Below are 23,054 nucleotides of genomic sequence, written 5' to 3'. Positions count from 1 at the left end.
ATATATAAGATGCAAGAAACTCTAAGGAGAAATCCTAAAGCAACATCTGGAAATAGAATCACAGACACTGTACCAGTCTTAGAGAAGCCCACCAGCATAGGGAGGGGTCTGGGGTTTTCTGAGTCTGCGAAATTTGAAACTGCCAGTTTTTCAGAGCAGGAGGGGGAATATCCCTCCTCCTTTCTATAGTGCTGATAGAGGCAAGAACTTTTCAACAGTATTGGATTCAAAGTTTCTTTAGATATGTAATAATGTATATTTAAGGATGAATGTAAACAAAAATATGATTTCTGAAACCTTTATTTCATGTTAAAAGGAAGTTCTTTGTCCAAATTTAAGGACAGCCTCTGTTAATGGATTGGCTGACAAGTAATGATGTCATGCAGGACAAAAGGTATATATTGGGGAGCAACAAATTATTGAGTTGAGATCATTGTCAGAAAGCCAGTGTTTGGCAACTTTAAAGACTTCCCGGATGACGCAACCAACCTTTTGAGGTCCATTATGGCAATTAATAAAACGGAAATAACTATTTTAATTAAATTTGCGTCATGTGAAATCTCCCGCCTTTGAGGATTTCTCAACTGCGTAGAGTTTCACCCAGGATTGTTTTTAGTCTTGTATCCATGGGTTTTCGTATCAGGACCTTCATAGACCCCTGAGGAATACAATTTTGTCGAATCATGGACCGTGTTGGGTCCTTAGCCCCCAATGGTTTGGGTCCTAGGCATTTCTTCTTGTGGATTCTTGAACTGTATTTTTAATAAAGCCTTCACCTTGAACATCATCTCCTCCATTTTATAAATCCATTTTCTGAGGAGCTCCAGAAAACATCTCATAAGAGAGAAAGGGAAAAAAAACCCAAAATAGAGTCCAATCCATGGCCACAAAGTGAGTCAGTCCAGGTTTTCTCCCTTTAAAATCACCCAAAGCTCCCCAAAATCAAGCAACAACAAGAAAATGGAAAGCACATAAGGATTAGGTAAAGTAGGGATCTTTCAACCGGCTTCTCATTACATAACGTTCAAACGCTACCAAACACATTTTTATTTAATACTATTAATCCAAGGTAAGTAATGTTCATAGCAAATTTCCCAATAGTCTTTATAGTACTGGATGGTTATACAGGCACCTACCTCCTACAGTTTACTGACTTACTGCAACCACCCCGTTGCCTGTACCTTTAACACAAGGAAGGATATCGCTGGTTCCAATAGCACTCCATGTCTTCTGGCTTCTCAGTTCCTCGGGAGTCAGCTTCTGCTCACTCCAAAGACTCAGGACTGGACTCCTCCTTTTCTACTTCTGTGAAAACTATCTCCCTCCCCCAGCCCTGGTGGGGAGGGAGAGCAGGTGTAAGGCCCCAGCTCATCTGGCTTTCCCTAGTCAGGTGGTATAACATATCAATTTCTTACCTAAGGAAATTGGACTTCTCCTCCCAGAGGCTCCCCCTGGTGCTTAGGTGGGGAAACTACATAAGGCAAATAGGTATTAATCTTTCCTTTTATTTGGGAGTGTTCCTCCAGAATTTCCATTGCGTACCTACCATATCCTGAGCCTTCAGGGGCTACAGAGGGAGAAGGGGTGGTTCGGGCATCCGCCTGGCCGTTACATAATGAAGGCACATAAACTTCCAAGCAAGTACTCTAGTGCCTGCTGCTGTAAGCTCAGGTAAACCAACAATAATAATTTAACTTGCTTATCCTTTGCCATTTGCAAGTCAAGGGTCATATATTCTGACCCAGTTGCATATCTTAAAAAACTAGAGTCAATAAACAGTTTGAAGCATCACTTTTGTTCAATCACTCATAATTAGCAAAGTTTTACTATATTTATTTTAGAAACATTTTAGCTCTGGCCAGTGAAATAGGTTGCACAGTAAGTGGATTCTGTCATCTATAGAATTATGGTCACCGAGCTTGTTAAGAACAGGTACAGTTATTAGGTTGAGGCACTCTATTTTTAGAAGGTCAAAGTAATTACATCTCAGTTATGATTTCTGCTGAAGCAGAAAAATGAACATCTTTAGCCATCTTGTGGCAACATTTTGGATATGAAATGTGAAACATAGAAACAAAAAAACATGATGGCAGATAAAGTCCAAATGGCCCATTCAGTCTGCCAATCTTCCTGACAGAAATATAAAAACTTAATGGCAGTTAGAAGCCAAATGTGCTCATACTAAGACTCATTCCTTTGCAATGGAGGAGAAGGATCATATGGAATCCTTGTAGAACCCTCCTTGCCATTGCTCCACACCAGATGGAAGTCAGAGAGAGTGGTGAAAGTGAATGCACAAGCAAGTGCTCTATGTCTGATTCAGAAAAGAGCATGATAAAGAAATCTTAATAAGTGTCTCTCTGCAGAGGAGTAAGGCCCAAAGAGTGAGAGTGCTATTAGACTATGGTGGCAAACATGGTTACCAACACTGGCATAGAAAGAATAAGCTGTTGTGCAAGGTATTGAGCAGCAGTGGTGGGTATGCTCTGAACCTGCCATTCAAAGTGTTGGGAGGTATCAAAGAAAATGCACTGTGCTGTCAATTTTGTGTACAATATGGGTCCAAGTGCTTCTTTTTAATTCAAGGAGCGAATACGCTGGTATGGCATTATGCAATGAATGCACAGAGCCCAGGGAAGCTGATTGCACAGTAGGATTCATATCTGCAGGACCAAGTTGATGCTGAGCCAGGAAAAGAAAGAACTCTAAAATTCATCTAGACCTCTCAAGCTTCTCTGCAAGTTGGAAGAATTCAGACTTCATGCTGAATAAGAGGAGGAGGTGATGCTCTCATGCTACCACCATAGTCATAAAGTCTCAAAGTTGGTAATGATAACAAAGATTATCTATCCTGTTATTTCTTTACTATAACTGTATCCCTCATGCTCAGACAGAATGGTGCAGGTCTATAGGATGAAAATTCCCAAACAGAACAGGTACAGATAAAAAAACAGACATTCCAACGATGAGAAACTTAGTGGCTGTACTCAGACTGACAATGGTGAAGAAATTTGATGGTACACTTCTCCCTCAATATTCACGGGGGTTAGGGGCAGAGCCGGCCCATGAATATTGAAAATTCATGAATAAATTTTGGACCAACTCTGACCCACCCCTGCCTCCCTCCCCTCTTCCCCCAGCATTCTGGACCTTACCTGGTGGTCTAGCAGTCTTTCGGAGCAGGAGCAATCTTCCTAGGCTCCTGCCCTGTGCAGATCATTCATCCCAAATGGCTGCTGTGAGGAAGATCGCTCCTGCCCCGAAAGACTGCTAGACCACCAGGTTAGGTATGGGGAGGTACGGGAAGTGGGAGTGATTCTGGTTTTAGGAAAACATGACTAATCGAAATCACAAGTCCTAAAACCATGAATCGGGAGAGGGAAGTGTACACTGAAAAATTAAGAAACTTTGATGGGAAAGCTCTGTGACGCATCCACTCAGCAAAGCAGAAGAAACAAAACTGAGGATCTAAAGAAATCACTGCGTGGGAAGGTCTAAAAACACTAAGAACTTTTCACTAAGTTCAAGATTCTGGGAAAACAGTTCTGGCCCAGTGCCTTCAGATGATTTCATCCACCTGTGTGACTGACCCAATCCTACCTATTTACTGAAAATGTCTATTCTTTTTTGTGATATTTGTATTTTCTATTTATTTTATGATTTGTGACATAAATATTTCAGCCTTCTAGTGCCTACATTATTTGGCAAATTGATCACTACTGTTAATCATAATATAGGGCCAGATATATAGAGGGATTTAAGCAAGCAGAAAGCTCTCCTGCCTGCTTAAATCACTTCTGGCCACCTAAGAGGGGATATTCAACGGCATTTAACCAGAGAGTGAGGCAGACCTGAGGGTGGCACAGGGAAGCAGCCCCAAGTTATATGGGCTCTGGCATATTTAGTGCCAGCAATGAATATCAGATCAGCAGCTGCATAACATTTTTTTTTAATAATAAAAAATCCCTCCCAACCCCTGATCATGTCCCACTAGCTCTGCCCCCTCCTCCAGCCCATGACAACAACCTCCCCAGAAGGCTTCCCTACACCCTTCCCCGGTAACCCACCCAAAGTGTAGGTAGGTCCCCTCCAGGCCTATCTACATACCTGGTGGTACGGTGTGGAGGGTTTCTTTGGAAGCACAAGCGCAGACCCCTCAACTCCTACCCCCTAGTTGCAGCTTTTCAAAATGGCCTCTGTGGGAGGAAAGAGAAAGGGGGGGAGCGCTCCTGCCCCTGAAGACTCCTGCTGGACCACCAGCTATGCAGGTAGCTCCAAGGGGGCCTATCTACAACGTGGGTGGATTAGGGAGTCTTTGATGAGGGCAGGGGAAGGGAGAGAGAAGAGGCATTGTTGGGGGAGCAGCATTTTTTTTTCAAAAAAAAGAAAAAAATACTTATGTGAGCCCCAGCCTTTTGTGTGGGCCTGTATAATCAGGCTTCCAGGCCACCTAGAGTGATGCCCCAGTAATCAGTGCTGCGCCCAGACATAGCCTGGCACTGAATATCAGGGTATAATTTAGCCAGCAGCGATCAGCACTTAAAAACATGTTGACCGCTGCCAGCTGAATATCTGGCTAGGGAGGGGGGGGAGTAGTGTTCTTCTAATGCATCATGTGATTAGATATTAATGATTTATCTTTATTTGATGCTATATCTCACTGAGTGCCTCACTGGTAAATCATGACATAAAATTAACTGTTAAAAAATAGATATACAACTTTTTATAAATATATTTTCCATCCCTACATGCAAGGGTGTGTAGATATCTGTGAGTATATAGATATCTGGTAGCATACAAACAAATAATCTCAAGGTTTCATGTATTCCTTTGATATCTAATTGTGAAAACAAATTTAATATCATAAATGTTCAGCAACTCGTGCTTCACTTTCTACTTTGTATCAGATGCATTTAATTATTTCAGACATCTGTCCTCATGTCATTAATTGGTCAGATTACCATTCATGCTAATTTCTTAATTGTTTTAATCAAGTCTGATGTTGCAAATTAGGAGTGTGCATAGAGCAAGTTGTTTTAGAAAATCAATACTGCTTTCCTAATTTATAGGACATATTTTGCAACAGAGCTAACCTTGAATCCATTAACCTCATCATGAGCCCAACAATCAAAAGTATGCTCTATTAAACACCAAATACCGTTTCTAACTTGTTTTACGCTTACAATAATAATCAAAGTAACCAAACATTCACACGAAATATACCATTTTGTCTCTGTACCTTCTTGCTCTAAAATGCAAACAAGGTACATATTGTGGCAGGGAAGAACCTGTGAGTGTTGGAAAGTTAAGAGAGAGAACAGTAACAGAGGGACCTACTGAAGGTTTAACACACATTTCTGCACAACAGAAAATCACCCATAAACCTGTGCCAAAGAGGGAAATGATGCCCAAAATCACTGCACAGCCTAGGATTAAACCAGCAGGCATCTGTTTGTCACTTCCCAGGTCTAAAACCAAGCCTGCCATCACTGAGCTAAAACTCCCAGGGGAAACACTGCAGGAGGGGTTAATTCCTAAGGGACAAACTGTTGTACCTATTGCTAGACAGAGAACTGTTTTAGACCAGGTCAGAGCTGTGAAGAACATCCAGTCAAACAGAGAGAGCAACACAACTGGGGCTGGTAGTAATCACATAGCTCCTGGAAGAGAAAAGGGCGATTCCTTACTACCAGGGAAGAGCAGCAGAAACGACTAGTAGCCAAGCTCAGAGGAAGCAGAGTGAGAAAGTCAGCTACAGAGAAGCAGCAGAACTCAGCTGTAATAGAACCACAGATATGCTCATTAAATGAGGAAATGCAGTGGGAGCAATGGTCTAGAGATTCTGAACCGGCAGAGTTAATGGAAGTGAAGGAAGATGGGAGCTGGTCTGCAGGCAGTGACAATGATATAAGCACTACTGAAATGGATACTGACTGAAGGTGCTTTAAAGTACAGCTCTGTGAACTGAAATGAAACAGTGGTTTTGTGTGGAAAACGTACTGGGAGAAGCCAAGCTTTATGAATCTGGAAAGGAAACTGTTTGATAGTTTGCCTTAAGAAAACTAACAGTGATAAATGTTGTTAGTTGCCAAGGCAATTAACTAATCAAGTAGTCAGAGACTGGTTAGTATTCTGACTGAAGACAGAATAGTGTGTGTACTGTGCAAATAAGCTTAGAACTGCTGGCAAAAGGCAAAATGACTAAACTAAGTAACCCACTGCTGTAAACACCTGAAGGGATAGTAAAATACATCTTGGGAGGGATCTACAAGCAGATCAAAGGGCGGAATGATCCCATAGGCTGGTTTAAACCAATGGAGTGCTTCAAAGGAAGTTTAGTGAGCCAGAAGAGCTTGTGAGCTTAGAAGTGAAAAGGCAGAGCTAAAGCAAGTGGCATAGCTCTGGCCAGGACTTGTGGACAGCTCCAAGAACTATTCTTGTGAAGAGAAGTATTTTTGTTTTATGTGCAATTTAAACACAGCTGTGCCATGCTGTGAACTGTACTGAAGCAAACAGCACAGTCTGCTAAAAAAAGGGTTCTGTACTTTTTGTTTGTTGCCTTAAAACACTTTTGATAAACAATCTGAATATTGCAAAAGAAAGAAAGTGAATAAAACTGTTTTTGGTTTATCTATTTTGAGTATCTGCATCATTCAGACAACCAGTTCCACCATTCATCACCATCAGTTAGGAATCAGTGACCAGGTTAACCCTTTTGGCACAGGCCAAGGGCCAGCACCCGGCCACAATATACATGTTATCTAGAGCTGTATTATCATATCCTAAACATCCACATAGCAATAAAGAATTTTTATTTTCCACAGATATAGATTGGAAGAACATTTTATTGAATTCACCCAAAATAACTGTTCTAAAATTAAACTCTCCAAGTTAGTAAAGAGTATAGATAGTAGATAACAAAAAAGGTGTTTGGCTAACCATTTTAAAAGGTAGTAAAATAAGTGTGATACTACTCACCAAAGTCAGTAATCTTACAGGACACCAAGTACAACTCTTTCAGTTTCTGTCCCTCTTTTGCAATGACCTCCACACACCTGGAACACATACAAACAACAAGTTATTTCCACAGATGCTCTCCTTACTATGGACCTGACTTACCAAGGCTTTCCTCTTATTTTGCTTTCGATTATCACTGCAGGATGACTAAGTCTAGGTCAGTCCACATACTGCCCACCTCTCTCCCACACCACTCCTCCAAAACTGCCTCTTTGAACTCTGGGCGCACAGTGGGATTCAGAGGCCTAAAAAGTTTCAGCACTTGGACAACCTGTATTTTAGGTCATTCAAGAACCGACTTAGGCTGGTTTGTGGATATATTTTTGTTTTGATTATGAGCCCCATACTGTTCTGCAAAATGCTTTACATAGAAAAATGAAGGTAGATAAAGATCATATGGTCTATCCAGTATACCCATCCATGCCATCTACTATCCCTTCCTCTCCCTTAGAGATCCTATGTACCTATCCCAAGCTTTCTTGAATTCAGAATCTTAATTGCAAATACAGTTTTCATCTCCACCAACTACACTAGGAGAATGCTCTATGAAGTCACCAACCGTTCTGTGAAGAATTATTTTCTCAGGTTACTTCTGACTTTTACTTTCATCCTATGCTCCCCTCGTTCCAGAGCTTCCTTGCAATTAAAATAAATTTACCTCCTGTGCATTTATGCCACAGAGGTACTTAAACATCTCTATCCCATCTCCCCTCTCCCATATTTCTTCCAAAGTATACATACTGAGATTTTTAAGTCTGTGCCCATACACTTTATGATAAAGACCATTGGCCATTTTAGTAGCCATCCTCTGGATCAGGGGTCTCAAATTTCCTCCTTGAGGGCCGCAATCCAGTCGGGTTTTCAGGATTTCCCCAATGAATATGCATGAGATCTATGTGCATGCACTGCTTTCAATGCATATTCATTGGGGAAATCCTGAAAACCCGAATGGATTGCGGCCCTCAAGGAGGGACTTTGAGATCCCTGCTCTGGATCAACTTCATCCTGTTTATATCTTATTGAAGGTGTGGTCTCCAGAATTGTACACAATATTCTGAATGAGGTCTCACTAGACTTATAATACAGAGCCTTTTAAAAAAGCGGCCCCACCCAATATGTTTTACACCACTCCCACTTTCTCCTTCTCTTCTCAAAATATGTAACTTTTCCCCTCCTTTCCCTTTTACCTTCACTTTCAAGTTTGACAAGTTAATGTCTTTGATGTTCACTCTCATCATTTTTAAATATCTATTATTTTTTCCTCTTTTAAAAATTTTATTGTTAACCGGCCAGATACTTGTTGATGGTCGGTCTATTAAAAAGTTAATAAACTTGAAAAAACTTGAAACTTGATTATCACCTTCTTTTCCTACTTGTCATTCCTTTCAGCATTTTTCCTAGTGGCTATCCTAGCTTTTGCCATCACCTTTTCTACCTGTTTGGACACTTTAATAATATCACATAGGAGCACACTCAAGTTCCACTCTTTTATGCACAAAAGTTCTTTGCTCTCTAAACTGTACTGTTCCGTTAATATATGAACCAAGTTTCTTATCACCATCTACAGAGTTAATAGGTTTGTTTTTTTTTGTTTTTTTTTCAAAGAAAAGGTTATAGTATTATAACCCTAGTACAAATGTATCCAAACACAGGATGCACACTATACTACTTTTCATTTATAAGATATATGGCGTTTCCTCAAAATCCTCATGGAAATTAGGTTCTGTAAATCTAACTCTTTTGAAAGAAAATCAGCCAGAGCTCAGCACTCATAAAATATAATAACTCCCCAAACAAATAGGGTCAGATTCTATATAAATGGTACCTGAGCATGCCTGCATTACAGGCACCACTCGGCAAAGTTGTCAATCAACCGTTAGGTGCTGTTTATAAAATCATGCCTAACGGCATCTAAGTGGACAGGGATTGCTAGGTGTCCTAGATATAGGCACAGCTCCATTAAGCCAGCTTTTCACTTGCCTAATTTGGTAATGCCTAACCACACCTACTTTTAAACATAGGCGTCATTAGGCATGGAAGAGCACTGCCATGTAGGCACCGCTAGGAGTTCTATGAGTTTGGCGCCAAACTCTTAAATTGCTTAATTTTTTTTTTTTTTGATTGGATGATCAATTGCCACACCAATTAAGCCAATTAAAAAATTAAGTTCAACATGGATCCCAAACTTATATGCTGCTAGACGGCCATAATTAGGGCACCTAGCAGAGCTTAATACAAGCACCGTTTATAGAATACTAGTTTTTTAGCCCTTTACATTAACGGGTGCTAGAATAGATGTGTAGACTTAGGCATTTCTTTCTTTCTTTCTCTTTCTTACTTTCTTTCTGTCTCTCTCCCTGGCCCCCTATCTGTGTTTTATGATGGATAGCAGCACCCGCAAATGGTAAGCGTTTCAATATTTATGTGCTTGCTGTTTGGGTTTTAACTCCAAGAAAGTTTACTACAGTTTGATGATGTGGAATTAACATTAAGTTGTTCTTGGTGCAGTCTTAGTTCCCCTCGATCCTGAAGAAAGTTTCCAGTGAAACATGCATGTCGAGAGAGGTGGCTAATGGAAAATAACCGCTTTGAACCTTTTTGGTATGGCAGTATATAAAAAATAAATAATAATTATTAGTATTATTATAACTATTACAATGAAGAATTACTTTAAAAGCTAGGGGGGTCCTTTTATCAAGCTACGGTAGGGGTTTAACACGCGTTAAACCGCCTGCCGTGCTAGCCACTAACGCCTGCATTGAGCAGGCATTAGTTTTTTAGCCAGCCGCGGGGGTTAGCGCATGATGAAATGTCCAACGCGCTAACCCAGCTAGCGCGGCTTGATAAAAGGACCCCTAAGTGATGGTTATTTAAATAATAAATCATTGAATAATAAGAAGATTTTGAAAAATATAAAAATAATTTCTACAAATATTCAGTAAAAGTTGGACCAAAAGTATATTATGCCTGGTTGTATTCTGAAGGTCCATACAAAAAAATTGTAAAAAAATCAGTGATTGTTTGGTATGCATCTCACAGTCTTATGAGAATGGGTTCAGCATTGGAATTTTATACTAGTACTTAAACTTTGTGACATATTTTGAGTTGGACATCCTTTCTAACATGCCATTTTATATCTAATACAGTGGTACCTCGGTTTACGAGTGCACCGGTTTGCGAGTGTTTTGCAAGACGAGCAAAACATTCGCAAATTTGGTGCCTCGTAAACCGAGCTTGCCTCGCTGTACGAGCGTCCCCCCCCCAAGAACCGGCACCCTCCCCCCCGCGATCCGTCACCCCCCCCCACCGCCATCGGGCACCCCCCTGCCACCACCTGAGATCCCCCAACCCACCCGAACCCTCTTCTTACTTCCCTCCGCATCGGCATCGCCGGCATCAGCATGTCCTGTGCCCGAAAATCTGCTTCCTGTGCCGGGCCTTTGATATATGAGCATTTTGGATTACGAGCATGCTCCTGGAACGGATTATGCTCGTAATCCAAGGTACCACTGTAATTGGAAGCAGTATACTTCTGTGTATAAGACATTCCTCTGTTACTTTACAGTGCTAACATAGGCCTGACCATGGGCTAGAAAGTTGAATATAAATCCAGTGCAAAAGCAACTACAGTGGAAGATCAGACATATATTATTCTATATCAATATTCAATGGTATGAACATTTCTACTATAAAAGATGGGGTTACCACTTCCAATGGAAGTAAAACCCAGATATCTCAATCCATCCTCCTTACTTCCATTGCTTTCAAAGGAAGTAAAACAAGGATGTCTCAATCCGTCCTCCTTTTTCTGGAGCCATATAGTAACCCTAGTAAAAGGAAAATCATGTTCATTATAAGATAACAGAAGCCTTAAAGTTCCAATTTATTTGCTATCCACAATGTCTAAGAGAAATCTGCTTTAGAATACAGACACTAGATTTTGGTAACAGGACAAAATAGTTTGATTTACATTTTCTATTCTTTGGTTTCAATAGTTTGGGTTATATCCAGACTTTCAATACTGTCCATACCACATTGCGGAAGTTTGTATGTCTGAAAATTTTGAATCCTGACATGACCAATTTGATTATTTAGAGCTTCCTAGGGAACACATTGCAATATAACCACATATTAGTTATGTAAAAAAAAAAAAGCACTCATTAAAATTAGTAATATTCTAATATACCATAATTAAGATTACACATTCTTTAGCTCCACAATAGTCAGTTATTAAATATCTGTCCTGGGGGACACCCCCCAGCCATTCGGGTTTTCAAGATATCCATAATGAATATGCGTGAGGCAGATTTTCATGCCTGTCACCTCTATTATATGCAAATCTGCCTCAAGCATATTCATTATGGATATCTTGAAAACCCGAATGGCTGGGGGGGTATCCCCCAGGACAGGTTTAAGAACAAATGCTCTCCAATATATCATATATTTTGTTAGTACAAAGTAGAACTGTGCCTATTTTGTGTTCTCTTTCAAAATTAGACCTGACAAATGCCAGTAGTCATTCTGCCTAGGAATGTGTAAATAGTTTTGCACAAAGTGGATATGACATTCTTGACAATTTCACATTCCCAGATCTTAAAATGCAAGTAATTCTGCTGTCCAAACTTATGTTCAATTAAATTACTTACTCATAGAAATCTAGGTAGTATTTTGCAAATAATGTGAAAACAAGATTTCACTGTACTGAGGTCAAAGAAAGTGCCCCAGGATTAAGTAGAACATTTCTTGGTGCACACATGAACAAGAACAGCAGTTTCCGTGTTGAAGACAGTCTGATCTAACCTTAGGAAAAGATATTGTTTGAATGCAATGCAAATTCTTTCTATTCTTTTTACTTCCTACTCCTAATCAGAAGCCACACCAAATTTATATTTTCCTTCTGTCTTTTCCTTGTGGAATATGTTGTACCTTCACCATTTGCTTTCTGTAATTTGCTGATTGTTCAGCCCTCTTCGATGTGAAATGCCTAGAAGTCATCTGACTATGGCAGTATAGAAAAATAATGTTATTATTATTATTATTATCATATGTTATCAAAACAAAAACATCTTTTAGAGCACAGGTATCAAACTCAAGGCCCGCGGGCTGAATCCGGCCCGCCTGGATGTTTTATGTGGCCCGCAGTGCGTTCGATGTGGCGTTTTCATTGCCACCCCCGGTGTTATCTTCTGGCTGGCTCCCTCCTCCTCACTGCCGCAGTGCACAAAGCCACAGGCGGCAGCTCCTACACATGTCCTATGCCTGAACTGGAAGCCTTCTCTCTTGACGTCTCAACGTCTGATAGAAAGCTTCCGGATGAGGCACAGGATGTATGAGGAGCCACCACATGCGGCTTTGTGCACACTGCGGCAGTGAGCAAGAGGGAGCCGGCCAGAAGATAACATCGAAGGCGGCAATGAAAATGCGCATCGCACCGCGGGCAGCATAAAACGGCCAAACGGGAGCAGGCCAGAAGGTAAGACACCCGCCAGAGGGAGACATCTACTTGAGGCACAGCATGGAGGGAGGGAGACAACAAAGGTAGGGGGAATGATTTTATTTTCAGTTTAGTGATTGAATTGTGTCAGTTTTGAGAATTTACATCTGCTGTCTGTATTTTGCATTGTTCAGGAAGAAAATCATTTGTTTCTTTTTCTCTGGGGTTGTACTGCATGCAGAATCTTGAATCTTAGGGTTTGTTTGTATATATTAGTACTTTTAGTTTTTGGTCCTGTATTTGCATAGGGGTTATCTGTGTTCTGGTAGGAATGAATGTTGAGAAGCATACAGTGTGCTTTGTGTAGTTTAATTTTGTGGTTAACCATTATGTGTTGTTAATAAGATTATATTGTGTGTGTATATATGAAAGATGAATGGAAAAAATGGTATTACAATTAGTACTATTATGGGGGCAGGGTCTGGGGTGGAGATTGGGCAGAGATAGGTGGGGTCTGGCCCACGACTTAGACTGTGTTTTGGATTTCGGCCCCTTAATGTGATTGAGTTTGACATCCCTGTTTTATAGAAATAGGTGGTATTCTTTACTGGGAATGTTTCCATTAGCAAACAGTACAATGTAAATTGGCAACAGTAAAGGTAGATCTGAAAGGGGAAAAAATCCCTCATTCATCTTCCCATTCCCCGACAAACAAATGCACTCAAAAATCACCACAGGAACACAGCATTGAAAGTATAGATGGTTGCAGCTATATTTGCATTAAAGCCCAAACAGCTTCAAATTTATATATTTTATGTACAAACCGTTTATTGAATTTTCAAAAACATACAGAAGTATCAGAAACATGTACAGATCAAAGAAAGCAGGGAGAGCCGGAGCAAATGTCAAGAAATTGTCCATCATCGCTTAGCCAAAGACAGATATGCGTCTAATATCAGCAGAATCAGAGCAAGGAAACACAAGAAAGGCACTGGCGATGCATCCAATAGATATCAACTCTCCAAACTCTCCCCTTCCCGCCCCCCTCCCACCCCATTCCCCCCCTCCACCCAACCCAACACCCCTCCAGAAGAAGAGAAAAGAAAAGAAGAAGAAAAAAAAAAAAAAAAGAGAAGAGGGGGGGACGGAGAAGCAAGAATATGTACAGCTGATAGCAGAGAACTGTAAACACTGACCTATGGAAAGGCATAGACAATATATACAAAGATACCCTGCAAACAGAGCCCTGAACTCTTATGAGCCCTGAGAAGAAATGCCAAACCTCTCCCCTCCCCGTCCCCTAACTAAAATTATAAGAAAGAGAAATAAAGGAATAGGAGGTCCTTGGCCAAGAAGGGGCACCCCAGAGCAACAACGCCCACCGCTCCAGCAGATCAAAGCCTCAAAGTGTTAAGAATCGAACTCCGAATTCTAGGAGACAGAGAATAAATATAGGGTCTCCAGACCCGCAGAAAAATCCTGGATTGACGAAAGGAAGTACGCACCTGACCTCTCTCTAGTAACATCAATGCATGCAGCCGATTACGCCAGGCCCAATACGCAGGAGGGTCAGCCAACACCCACTCGGTCAAGATAATCTTCTTGGCCACCAAGCCCGCCTTCCGCAGGAATGAACAACCTACTCCAGGCGATAAATGAAAAGCCTCAAATCTGTCTAGGAGAAACCCCACTGGAGTGAGAGGAACAGGACAGCCCAACAGAGCCACCAAAAAGCGGACCACCCTCCTCCAGAAGGACTGAACAATCGGACAACTCCAAAAAGCGTGAAAGAAGGAGTTTGGGGCAGCATTACATTTCTCACATTGATCAGAGTCGGTCAAGGCAGAGTGGAACAGCTGAACCTTCGTGAAATAAGCCCTATGGAGCACTCGAAACTGACATTCCCTAAGTTCAGCAGAAACAGAGACTGTGGGGATGCGCCGAATAAGACCTCCCACATCCAAGTCCGCCGGGAGAAGGTCCAAATCCTGGGCCCACCGTGCACACAAAGAGTCCCAAGAGCGAGGCGGGGTCAACAAACAAAGAGCTTTATGCAACGCGGAAACCGAAAGCCCCCCATCAGCAAAACTAGCGAAAAATGAGCGAAGTCGGCTACCCAAACCCAGCTGCAAATCCTCCGCCCTCAAGGAATGAACGTAATGGTCTAATTGTAGATACGCAAAAAAGTCAGTTTCCCTGATCCCCGTCCGTAGTCGAAGTGCCGGCCAAGAGCAGAGAGTCCCAGCCTCGGTGAGGACATGCTCCAAAGTAGTCAATCCAAGTAGGCCCCAACTCCTAAAGGAAGCCGAAGAATTACCGGGTAAGAACTGAAGATTCCCCTGCAGAGGCAACTGGTCAGAGACCCCCGGCCTCCCTCCTAAAAGCAACACCAAACTCTTCCAGATATCACGCAAAGATCCCAACAACAAGCTGGAGCGTAAGGAAGAAGGCACGGAAGATCGAGGCGCATGTAATAGGGAGGATAAATGCCAAGGAGAATAGTACGCCCGTTCATAAGCAAAGCAAGTATAGACGTTCTGGTCCAGTATCCAATCCCCCAGATAACGGAGCAGGCAAGCCTGATTATATTTCTGCAAATCAGGGACGCCCATGCCCCCCCTCGACCAAGACCCAAGCAAAAAACGAAACTGCATCCGCGGTTTTTTCCCATTCCAAAGAAACTTAGAAAGAAGTCTATAAAATGCCTGGAGATCCTTCTGCAATAAGCGTATAGGTAATAACTGTAGGACATACAGCCATTTGGGAAATATAATCATATTAAAAAGGTGAATACGACCATGCACCGAAAGGGGAAAAAATTTCCATCGGTCCAGCCGTTGACGAGTATAATCCAAAAGCAAGCGTAAGTTGGTCTGCTTAAGAGTAGCGACCGAAGAGGTCAACTGGATCCCCAAGTAACGAAACGCACCGGTCGCCCAACGCAATGGGAACATCCCCGGCCAGGAATCCCGAACCTCCGGGGCCGTCGGAAGGGCTAAAGACTTGTCTAAATTCAACCGAAAACCGGAGAAATCCCCATATTCAGCTATCGCCATCAGTAGAGCAGGCAATGAGGTAGCTGGATTAGTAAGATGTACAAGGAGATCATCCGCAAATGCAGAAACCACGAAAGACTCCCGACCAATACGAACCCCACTAATGTCAGGGTTCTGCAGCACTTCCCGAATCAACGGATCCAACGTAAGAACAAACAATAAGGGGGACAACGGACATCCCTGCCGCGTGCCCTTCCGGATATCAAAAGACTCAGAAAGGATACCATTCACCCAAAGTGCCGCCGACGGGGAAGCATAAAGAGCATTAATGGCCTCGAGAAAGAACCCAGCAAAACCATAATGTCGAAGCGTGGCAAACATGAAGGGCCAAGAGACCCTATCAAAGGCCTTCTCTGCATCAAAACTGACCAACAGAGAAGGCACGCGACGAGAAGCGACAAACTCCAAAGAAGTCAAAAGACGGCGGATGTTTCTGGAGCTCTGACGGGTCCGAACAAATCCAACCTGAGAATCATCGACCAGGTCAGGGAGGACACCAGCCAATCGGTTGGCCAAAATTTTCGCAAAAAACTTGGCTTCCAAGTTAAGGAGGGAAATCGGACGATAGGAACCCGCCAATGTGTGATCACGTCCCGGTTTCAAGAGTAGTACTATGTGAGCATCGCGTAAAGACAGTGGCAGAGATCCCTGTGTAACGTAAACAGTAAAGGTGGAGGCCAAAAGAGGAGCTATCTCCATGGAAAGTAATTTATAGAATTCAGCTCGAAAGCCATCCGGGCCCGGCGCCTTCCACAACTGACTAGATTGAATTGCCAGGGCCACTTCATCAGTGGAGATGGGCGCATTCAACCGCTGGAGTTGAAGAGCAGTCACCTTAGGCACAGAAACATTATCTAAATCCGTCAGGCCGGGAATATAACTGCTGATAAAAGGTGCGAAAAACCGACACTATCTCAGCATCCGAGCCCACCAAGCCGCCCCCCTCCCCCACCACCCGCAGCACTCGGCGAGGACCGTCCGCCGTCCGAACCAGATTAGCTAACAGCCTACCCCCCTTATTGCCATGCAAATGGAATTGATGTTTAAAATATAGCATCGAGCGAGCAGAGCGAGCCTGCAGCAACTCATTTAGTGAGGCCTGAGACGCCAATAGATTACTACGTCGCCAAGGCGTCGGAGCACAAGCATACCACATCCGAGCAGCCCTCACCTGTTTTTCTAAGCGTAAGATCTCCCGATCCCGTGCCCTCCTTTTGAAACTAGCATACGCGATTATTTCCCCACGGAGCACAGCCTTGGCTGCGTCCCAGAACAGGACAGGATCATCCATATGACCTGCATTATGAAGTTGATAATCCTTCCACTTCTGAAGCAGATGATCAGAAAACCCTGGGTCTCTGTACAACGCGGGCGGGAACCGCCATCTCCGGGAGCCCACACTGCCCGTCCCCATATCCAAAGTACTCCAAACAAAAGCATGATCAGAAACGCAATATGGGCCAATCCCCGCATCTCTCACCGAAGAAAAAAGGCTAGAAGAGAAGAGCCAATAATCAATCCGGGATTGGGTACCGTGAGCCCGGGACAAATGCGTATAATCACGTTCCCCGGGATGCAACACGCGCCAAATGTCCACCAGATCTAAAGAAGAACACAGCAGGGGGATTCCCCTAGACGAATCCCTGCGCTCATGGGGACGGGGATCAGACTTATCTAAACAAGGCTCATGAACAATATTAAAATCACCACCCATTACCAAGGGTACCCCAGGAAACCCGGTCAGCGCTTTAAACAGGCGAGTGTAAAATACTTTATCATAGACATTCGGTGCGTAAATATTACAAAGGAGAAAAGACTTTCTAGCCAATGTGACATGAGCCAGCACAAACCTTCCTAGTGGGTCCTCATAAACCCCGTGTACTACAGCGTCCAAAGTCCTGCGCAAAAGAATCAATACCCCAGACTTACGGTGTACAGCGGCTGCTCCCACCACCCTCCCCACCCACCAGCGAGCAAATTTATCATGTTCCGAAGAGGTCAGGTGCGTCTCCTGTAAGAAGGCAACATCTGCCCTGTGTCTGTTTAGGGTCTGCAATATTTTCTGTCTCTTAACAGGTGAAGTAACCCCGTTAACATTCCAAGATATGAATTTAACCATCAGAAGCCATAAAGGCCCAAAACATAGGACAACCCTGCAACTGAGTATAAGGATGGTGAGGCCGCCCCAGCCTACAGACCCACCAAATCCTCAACTCTATCTCAGCGGTGAGCAAACTCCCAAAGTGCTTACTGAGGCCTTGAGCCCCGGGAGAGACCCCCCCCCAGCCAGACCTCCAGGCAACTAGAAGAAGAATTTTACTGAAACCAAAAATACCTGAACAAGCAGAAGAAAAAAAAAGAAGGAAAGAGATCCGTCCCCAGCAACCCCCCCACTCCCAACAATCCCCCTGTCCCCTAATCCCCATTGGGATAGCCCCCCTGCCCCCCCCGTGAAACATCTGCGTCCCTGAGGACAACCAGGGTCGCCTCGAGCCCCCAGAGCCCCCCTCGTTCTGTCCAAACCCAGCAACAAATACACAAACCCCCCACATCCCAACCCAAGAACCCTACGAAGAAGCCCCTACTGAAGGGGAAAAAGGGGCTAATCCGCTGTAAAAGGATCTCCCCCCACAGCAAACCCCCCCTCTCTCCAAACCCCGAGCAGCCGGAACCAGAGTCAAGGGATAGAGTGGCCGCTAGTCCCCACCATAGAGCCGAAAAAAGTACAGCCATCCGTAGCCCAATTCTACACGTCCCATCAAGCATCCAATCCCAGAAGAACAAGAAAGATAAAGAAACAACCTCAGAACTCCCACTCCCACCCTCACAGTTCCACCAGTACACCTAGCACCCTAATACATCCACTACACATACACACCCCGCCCCCACAAGCAAACACCCCGCCAGACACCAATGCGATCCACAAAAGGGTCCCAAATAAAATAAATTAAATGTAACAAAGGTAAGGCACATCAGCCCAAATTGCATAACAGAGAATCATAAGCTGGTCGCAAGTTCCCCAAGCCAGGAACAGCAGGCCCCATCCAAGGGAGCTCCCAAGGACGAAGGAGGGGAATCCCCTCCCCCACCCGGGGCTACCAGCAAAGTCAACAGGCCGGCTGGCAGGGGTGGCAGATGGTAACAAGTCCAAAAGTCACAAAATCATAGATCCAGTGCATAGGTCAAACACACTAGCAGCCCACAGCATGGACCCATCAACTCTATGGGGTAGCAGAGCTGGTAGAGGGGATCGCCATCTGGGCCACAAAGCGTGATGCGGCCTGCAGGGTGTCGAAGAAGTGAGGTTTACCCTCGTAAAAGATCTTAAGCTTTGCAGGATATAGCAATGCGAACTGCACGTGTTTGCGGTGCAGATCCGCGCAAAGGGAGGCATAGGCTCGCCGCTGACTGGAGACCCGAGGAGAGTAATCCTGGAAGCATAGGACGCGGTGATTTTCGTAAAGCAGTGGCCCCTTCTGTCGGATGGCGCGGAGGATCTCCATTTTGTGCACATAGTTAAGGAGCTTAAAGATCACCACCCGCGGCTTTTCAGAAGGGGCCCGCCGAGGTCCAAACCGGTGAGCTCGTTCAATCCACAGGGGCCCCGCAGCAGAACGCAACTCCAAGGTCTCAACCAGCCAGCGCTCCAAAAACTCGCGAAGTTCCGCTTCGGTAACTGATTCCGGCAAGCCCACCAGTCGCAGATTCCCCCGTCGAGAGCGATTCTCCGCGTCATCCAGCTTATCCTCCAGAGATCGGACCCGGGCTTGCAGGTCGGTCTGTGTGGTGGAAACCTGAGCCACGGTGTCCTCCAGCGCAGACACTCTCTGGCAGCAACCCGCAAACTCTCCCCTCAGAGACTCCAAACGGCCGTCCACCACCTCCAACTTGTCCGTGATGGATTGAAGACGCGGATCTAAGGATGATTTAATGGCGTCCTTCACCTCCGACACGATCGCCTGTAGCCATGCAGGGTTTACCATCCCCCCATCCGGGCCCTCGCCGTCCGCCATCTTAGGATCCGCCGGTTTTAATTTTTCTTTCTCCCGACGCAGCGTTTTAGCAGCCATCGGGTCCCCGGGCCGTAGACAACCGCCGCTGAAATCGGGCGTTGCCGAGATTAAGTAGGAGCAGGGGGAAGTGAAGTTGCCAGGGCCAAATTGCCGAAAAGGAGAGCGGGGCTCAGGAGCTCGAGGCACACGCGTCTGCTCTCTAGCTCCGCATCACGTGACCCCCCCAAATTTATATATTTTAATGTTACAGCAAGCTAGATAGAGAATACAATATTATTAACACCACAACATGAAAAGAAGAAAGGCGAGAGCAATAACCTTCCCTGGGCCAACAATTTAAGTCTAGTTTATTTTCTCTGTAATTGTTATAAGCCTGACTTAACCTGACCATCATCCACATCTTTGCCCTGAGAAAATTCGGTACAGCACAAGTTTAAATTTTTTCTTCAAGAGCACATTTCTCACACATCTAACTAGCTCTTTAGAGAGCCCTACCATGTCTTGTCAGTTTTTTATTTTAAAAATGCTTGAGGCAAACACGTAAAATATGATCATCCCTATTCAAACATACTTAATAGCCAAACAAGAGGAGGAAACAAATGTCAGTTCTAAAATATACAGCAATATTCTGTGCATCACAATAAACCAAATACTGCTTTGTTGGTTAACTATTTCAGGGGAGCAACTATACTTCTCCTAAGAGGGAATTGATAGATTTTTTTTCTGGAGCCATGTGGTTACCCTATGGAACAGCATCACAAAAAATTCAAGTACTTCTCATTTACTTGAGTGATTCACAACCTGGCCACATTTCCCCAAACAAGCTATATCATGGGTTACCGTATTTTCACGCATATAACGCGCACATTATACGCGTTTTTACCTACCGCGCATACCCCTCGCGCGTTATACGCGTGAGCGCGGTATACAAAAGTTTTTCTACATAGTTCCCACCCCGCCCGATGCCCGATTCACCCCCCCCAGCAGGACCGCTCGCACCCCCACCCCGAACGACCGCTCGCACGAGCTACCACCCGCACCCGCATCCACGATCGGAGCAAGAGGGAGCCCAAGCCCTCTTGCCCGGCCGACTCCCCAACTCCCCGACAATATCGGGCCAGGAGGGAGCCCAAACCCTCCTGGCCACGGCGACCCCCTACCCCCACCCCGCACTACATTACGGGCAGGAGGGATCCCAGGCCCTCCTGCCCTCGACGCAAACCCCCCTCCCTCCAACGCCCGCCCCCCCCCCAAGAACCTCCGACCGCCCCCCCAGCCGACCCGCGACCCCCCTGGCCGACCCCCACGACACCCCCGCCCCCCTGCCCCGTACCTTTGGTAGTTGGCCGGACAGACGGGAGCCAAACCCGCCTGTCCGGCAGGCAGCCAACGACGGAATGAGGCCGGATTGGCCCATCCGTCCCAAAGCTCCGCCTACTGGTGGGGCCTAAGGCGCGTGGGCCAATCAGAATAGGCCCTGGAGCCTTAGGTCCCACCTGGGGGCGCGGCCTGAGGCACATGGTCGGGTTGGGCCCATGTGCCTCAGGCCGCGCCCCCAGGTGGGACCTAAGGCTCCAGGGCCTATTCTGATTGGCCCACGCGCCTTAGGCCCCACCAGTAGGCGGAGCTTTGGGACGGATGGGCCAATCCGGCCTCATTCCGTCATTGGCTGCCTGCCGGACAGGCGGGTTTGGCTCCCGTCTGTCCGGCCAACTACCAAAGGTACGGGGAAGGGGGGTGGGGGTGTCGTGGGGGTCGGCCAGGGGGGTCGCGGGTCGGCTGGGGGGGCGGTCGGAGGTTCTTGGGGGGGCGGTCATTGGAGGGAGGGGGGTTTGCGTCGAGGGCAGGAGGGCCTGGGATCCCTCCTGCCCGTAATGTAGTGCGGGGTGGGGGTAGGGGGTCGCCGTGGTCAGGAGGGTTTGGGCTCCCTTCTGGCCCGATATTGTCGGGGAGTCGGCGGTCCTTCGGGGTGGGGGTGCGAGTGGTCCTGCCGGGGGGGGGGGATGTATCGGACGTCGGGGGGGGCATCAGGCTTTCAGGGTGGGGCAGGACTTCAAGGGGGAGAGGAGAGTCAGGGCGGGCGAAAGGAGAGTCGGGGTGGCCAGAGGAGAGTCGGGCGGGCGAAAGGAGAGTCGGGCAGCATGCGCGGTATACGGGTGTGCGCGGTATATAAAAATTTCTGTACATAAAGTTGTGTTTTTCGTGCGCTATACCCGTGTGCGCGTTTTACACGGGTGCGCGTTATCTATGTGAAAATACGGTATATATGTAAAAGAAGGAATAGCACCACAAAAAGTCAAGGATTTCTTATATATTGAGTGAGTCATGTGTGTAACCCAACAAGGCCATGTTTCATCAAACTGGCTGCACACAAACTGTCGCTATTCAAATTTAGTACAATGTTGTCATCAATCGTTGTTCTCAGCTGAAAAACAAATGTCTCTCAGTGTCTTAGCACAACTACTGGTTGCTAAATATTCTGCCAACTAGTGGTAGAGAGATATGGCAATACATGTTGTCATGGGTCATTAGCATCCTGTGGTTAAACTGTAAAATCTATTCATTGAAATATATTCACAATGACATGAAATGATTATTCATCAGATTTTAATATCATTTCAAAAACAATTTAATACTTGATTACTGCAATTGTCCTGGTCTTGCTGCATCTGAGTAGGTAGAACTGACTTTTCAGCCATCATGCTGTGACTTTCTTCAGGGTGTGCTGTGAGGTCTGCAGTTTGAGTTTATATATAGTGGGTCCTCCAACCTGACTGGCTGGGGCTTGAGGTGATTGAGGCAGGAAAATCCATTGGTTCTGAATTAGAATTTTGGTGGGAAAGTTTGTTGGTCCTGAATTTGAATTTTGATAGAAAAGTTTGTTGGTCACAAATTTGAATTGTAGAGGGCAAGAACTGTTACAATTTTAAGTTCTGGTGGGAAACTTCATTGGCATAATTTTTTTTTAAATTCTGGCAGGAGAGGGCTGGAAACTTTGAGAGGAAGGAAGAAGGCATTTGTCTTCGTCCCCAGTTCCTTTTGCGCTAAATTTCTTTTGGATGAGCAGTTGCCATGCTTTGTTTATGGAAAGCCTTTATCGTCTTATTATTTCTTTTGCCTCTTCGATTCTTCTTGGCCATCATCAGTCTTCTTTGTCCAAGACTTTTGTGTTCTCAAATATAATCATATGACCATTTGCCTTAGCATGGAAGGCTACAGCTGATTTTTCTGTATTGCATAGCTTGTGGTGTCTCTTGTGCTCTTTCAGCCTTTCCTCTACAGTGCAACCAGTTTCACCAATGTAAGATTGGCCACAGTTGCATGGAATTTTGTACACTCTAAGGGGCAGATTCTGTAAAGAATGTCTAACTTTAGACGTCCACAATGTGGACGTCCATCAACTTAGGCTTCCAAATAAAGTGGATAATAAACCTATTTAGTGACTTTAACAAGCAATAATTTAAAGTTAGATGTCCAAAGGCTGATGCGATTCACAAAATAGGCATTCACAATTTTATGGACGCCCACTGGAAA

The 23,054-nt window shown here is 44.9% G+C and overlaps 1 protein-coding gene across 1 annotated transcript in view; it reads right to left on the bottom strand.

The window, feature by feature from the left end:
- The window catches only part of FBXL17 (F-box and leucine rich repeat protein 17), a 623,577-nt gene that overhangs the window by 233,552 nt on the left and 366,971 nt on the right, over positions 1-23,054 (bottom strand). Inside the window, exon 7 of the mRNA XM_033929147.1 lies at positions 6,979-7,055. Coding sequence (XP_033785038.1) covers positions 6,979-7,055 — 77 coding nt within the window. The remainder of the gene's footprint in view (positions 1-6,978; positions 7,056-23,054) is intronic.

Source organism: Geotrypetes seraphini, chromosome 1, assembly GCF_902459505.1.
Source record: "Geotrypetes seraphini chromosome 1, aGeoSer1.1, whole genome shotgun sequence".
NCBI lineage: Eukaryota > Metazoa > Chordata > Amphibia > Gymnophiona > Dermophiidae > Geotrypetes > Geotrypetes seraphini.
The sequence above is the reverse complement of the archived record's forward strand: the minus strand, read 5'-3'. Positions and strand labels throughout refer to the sequence as shown.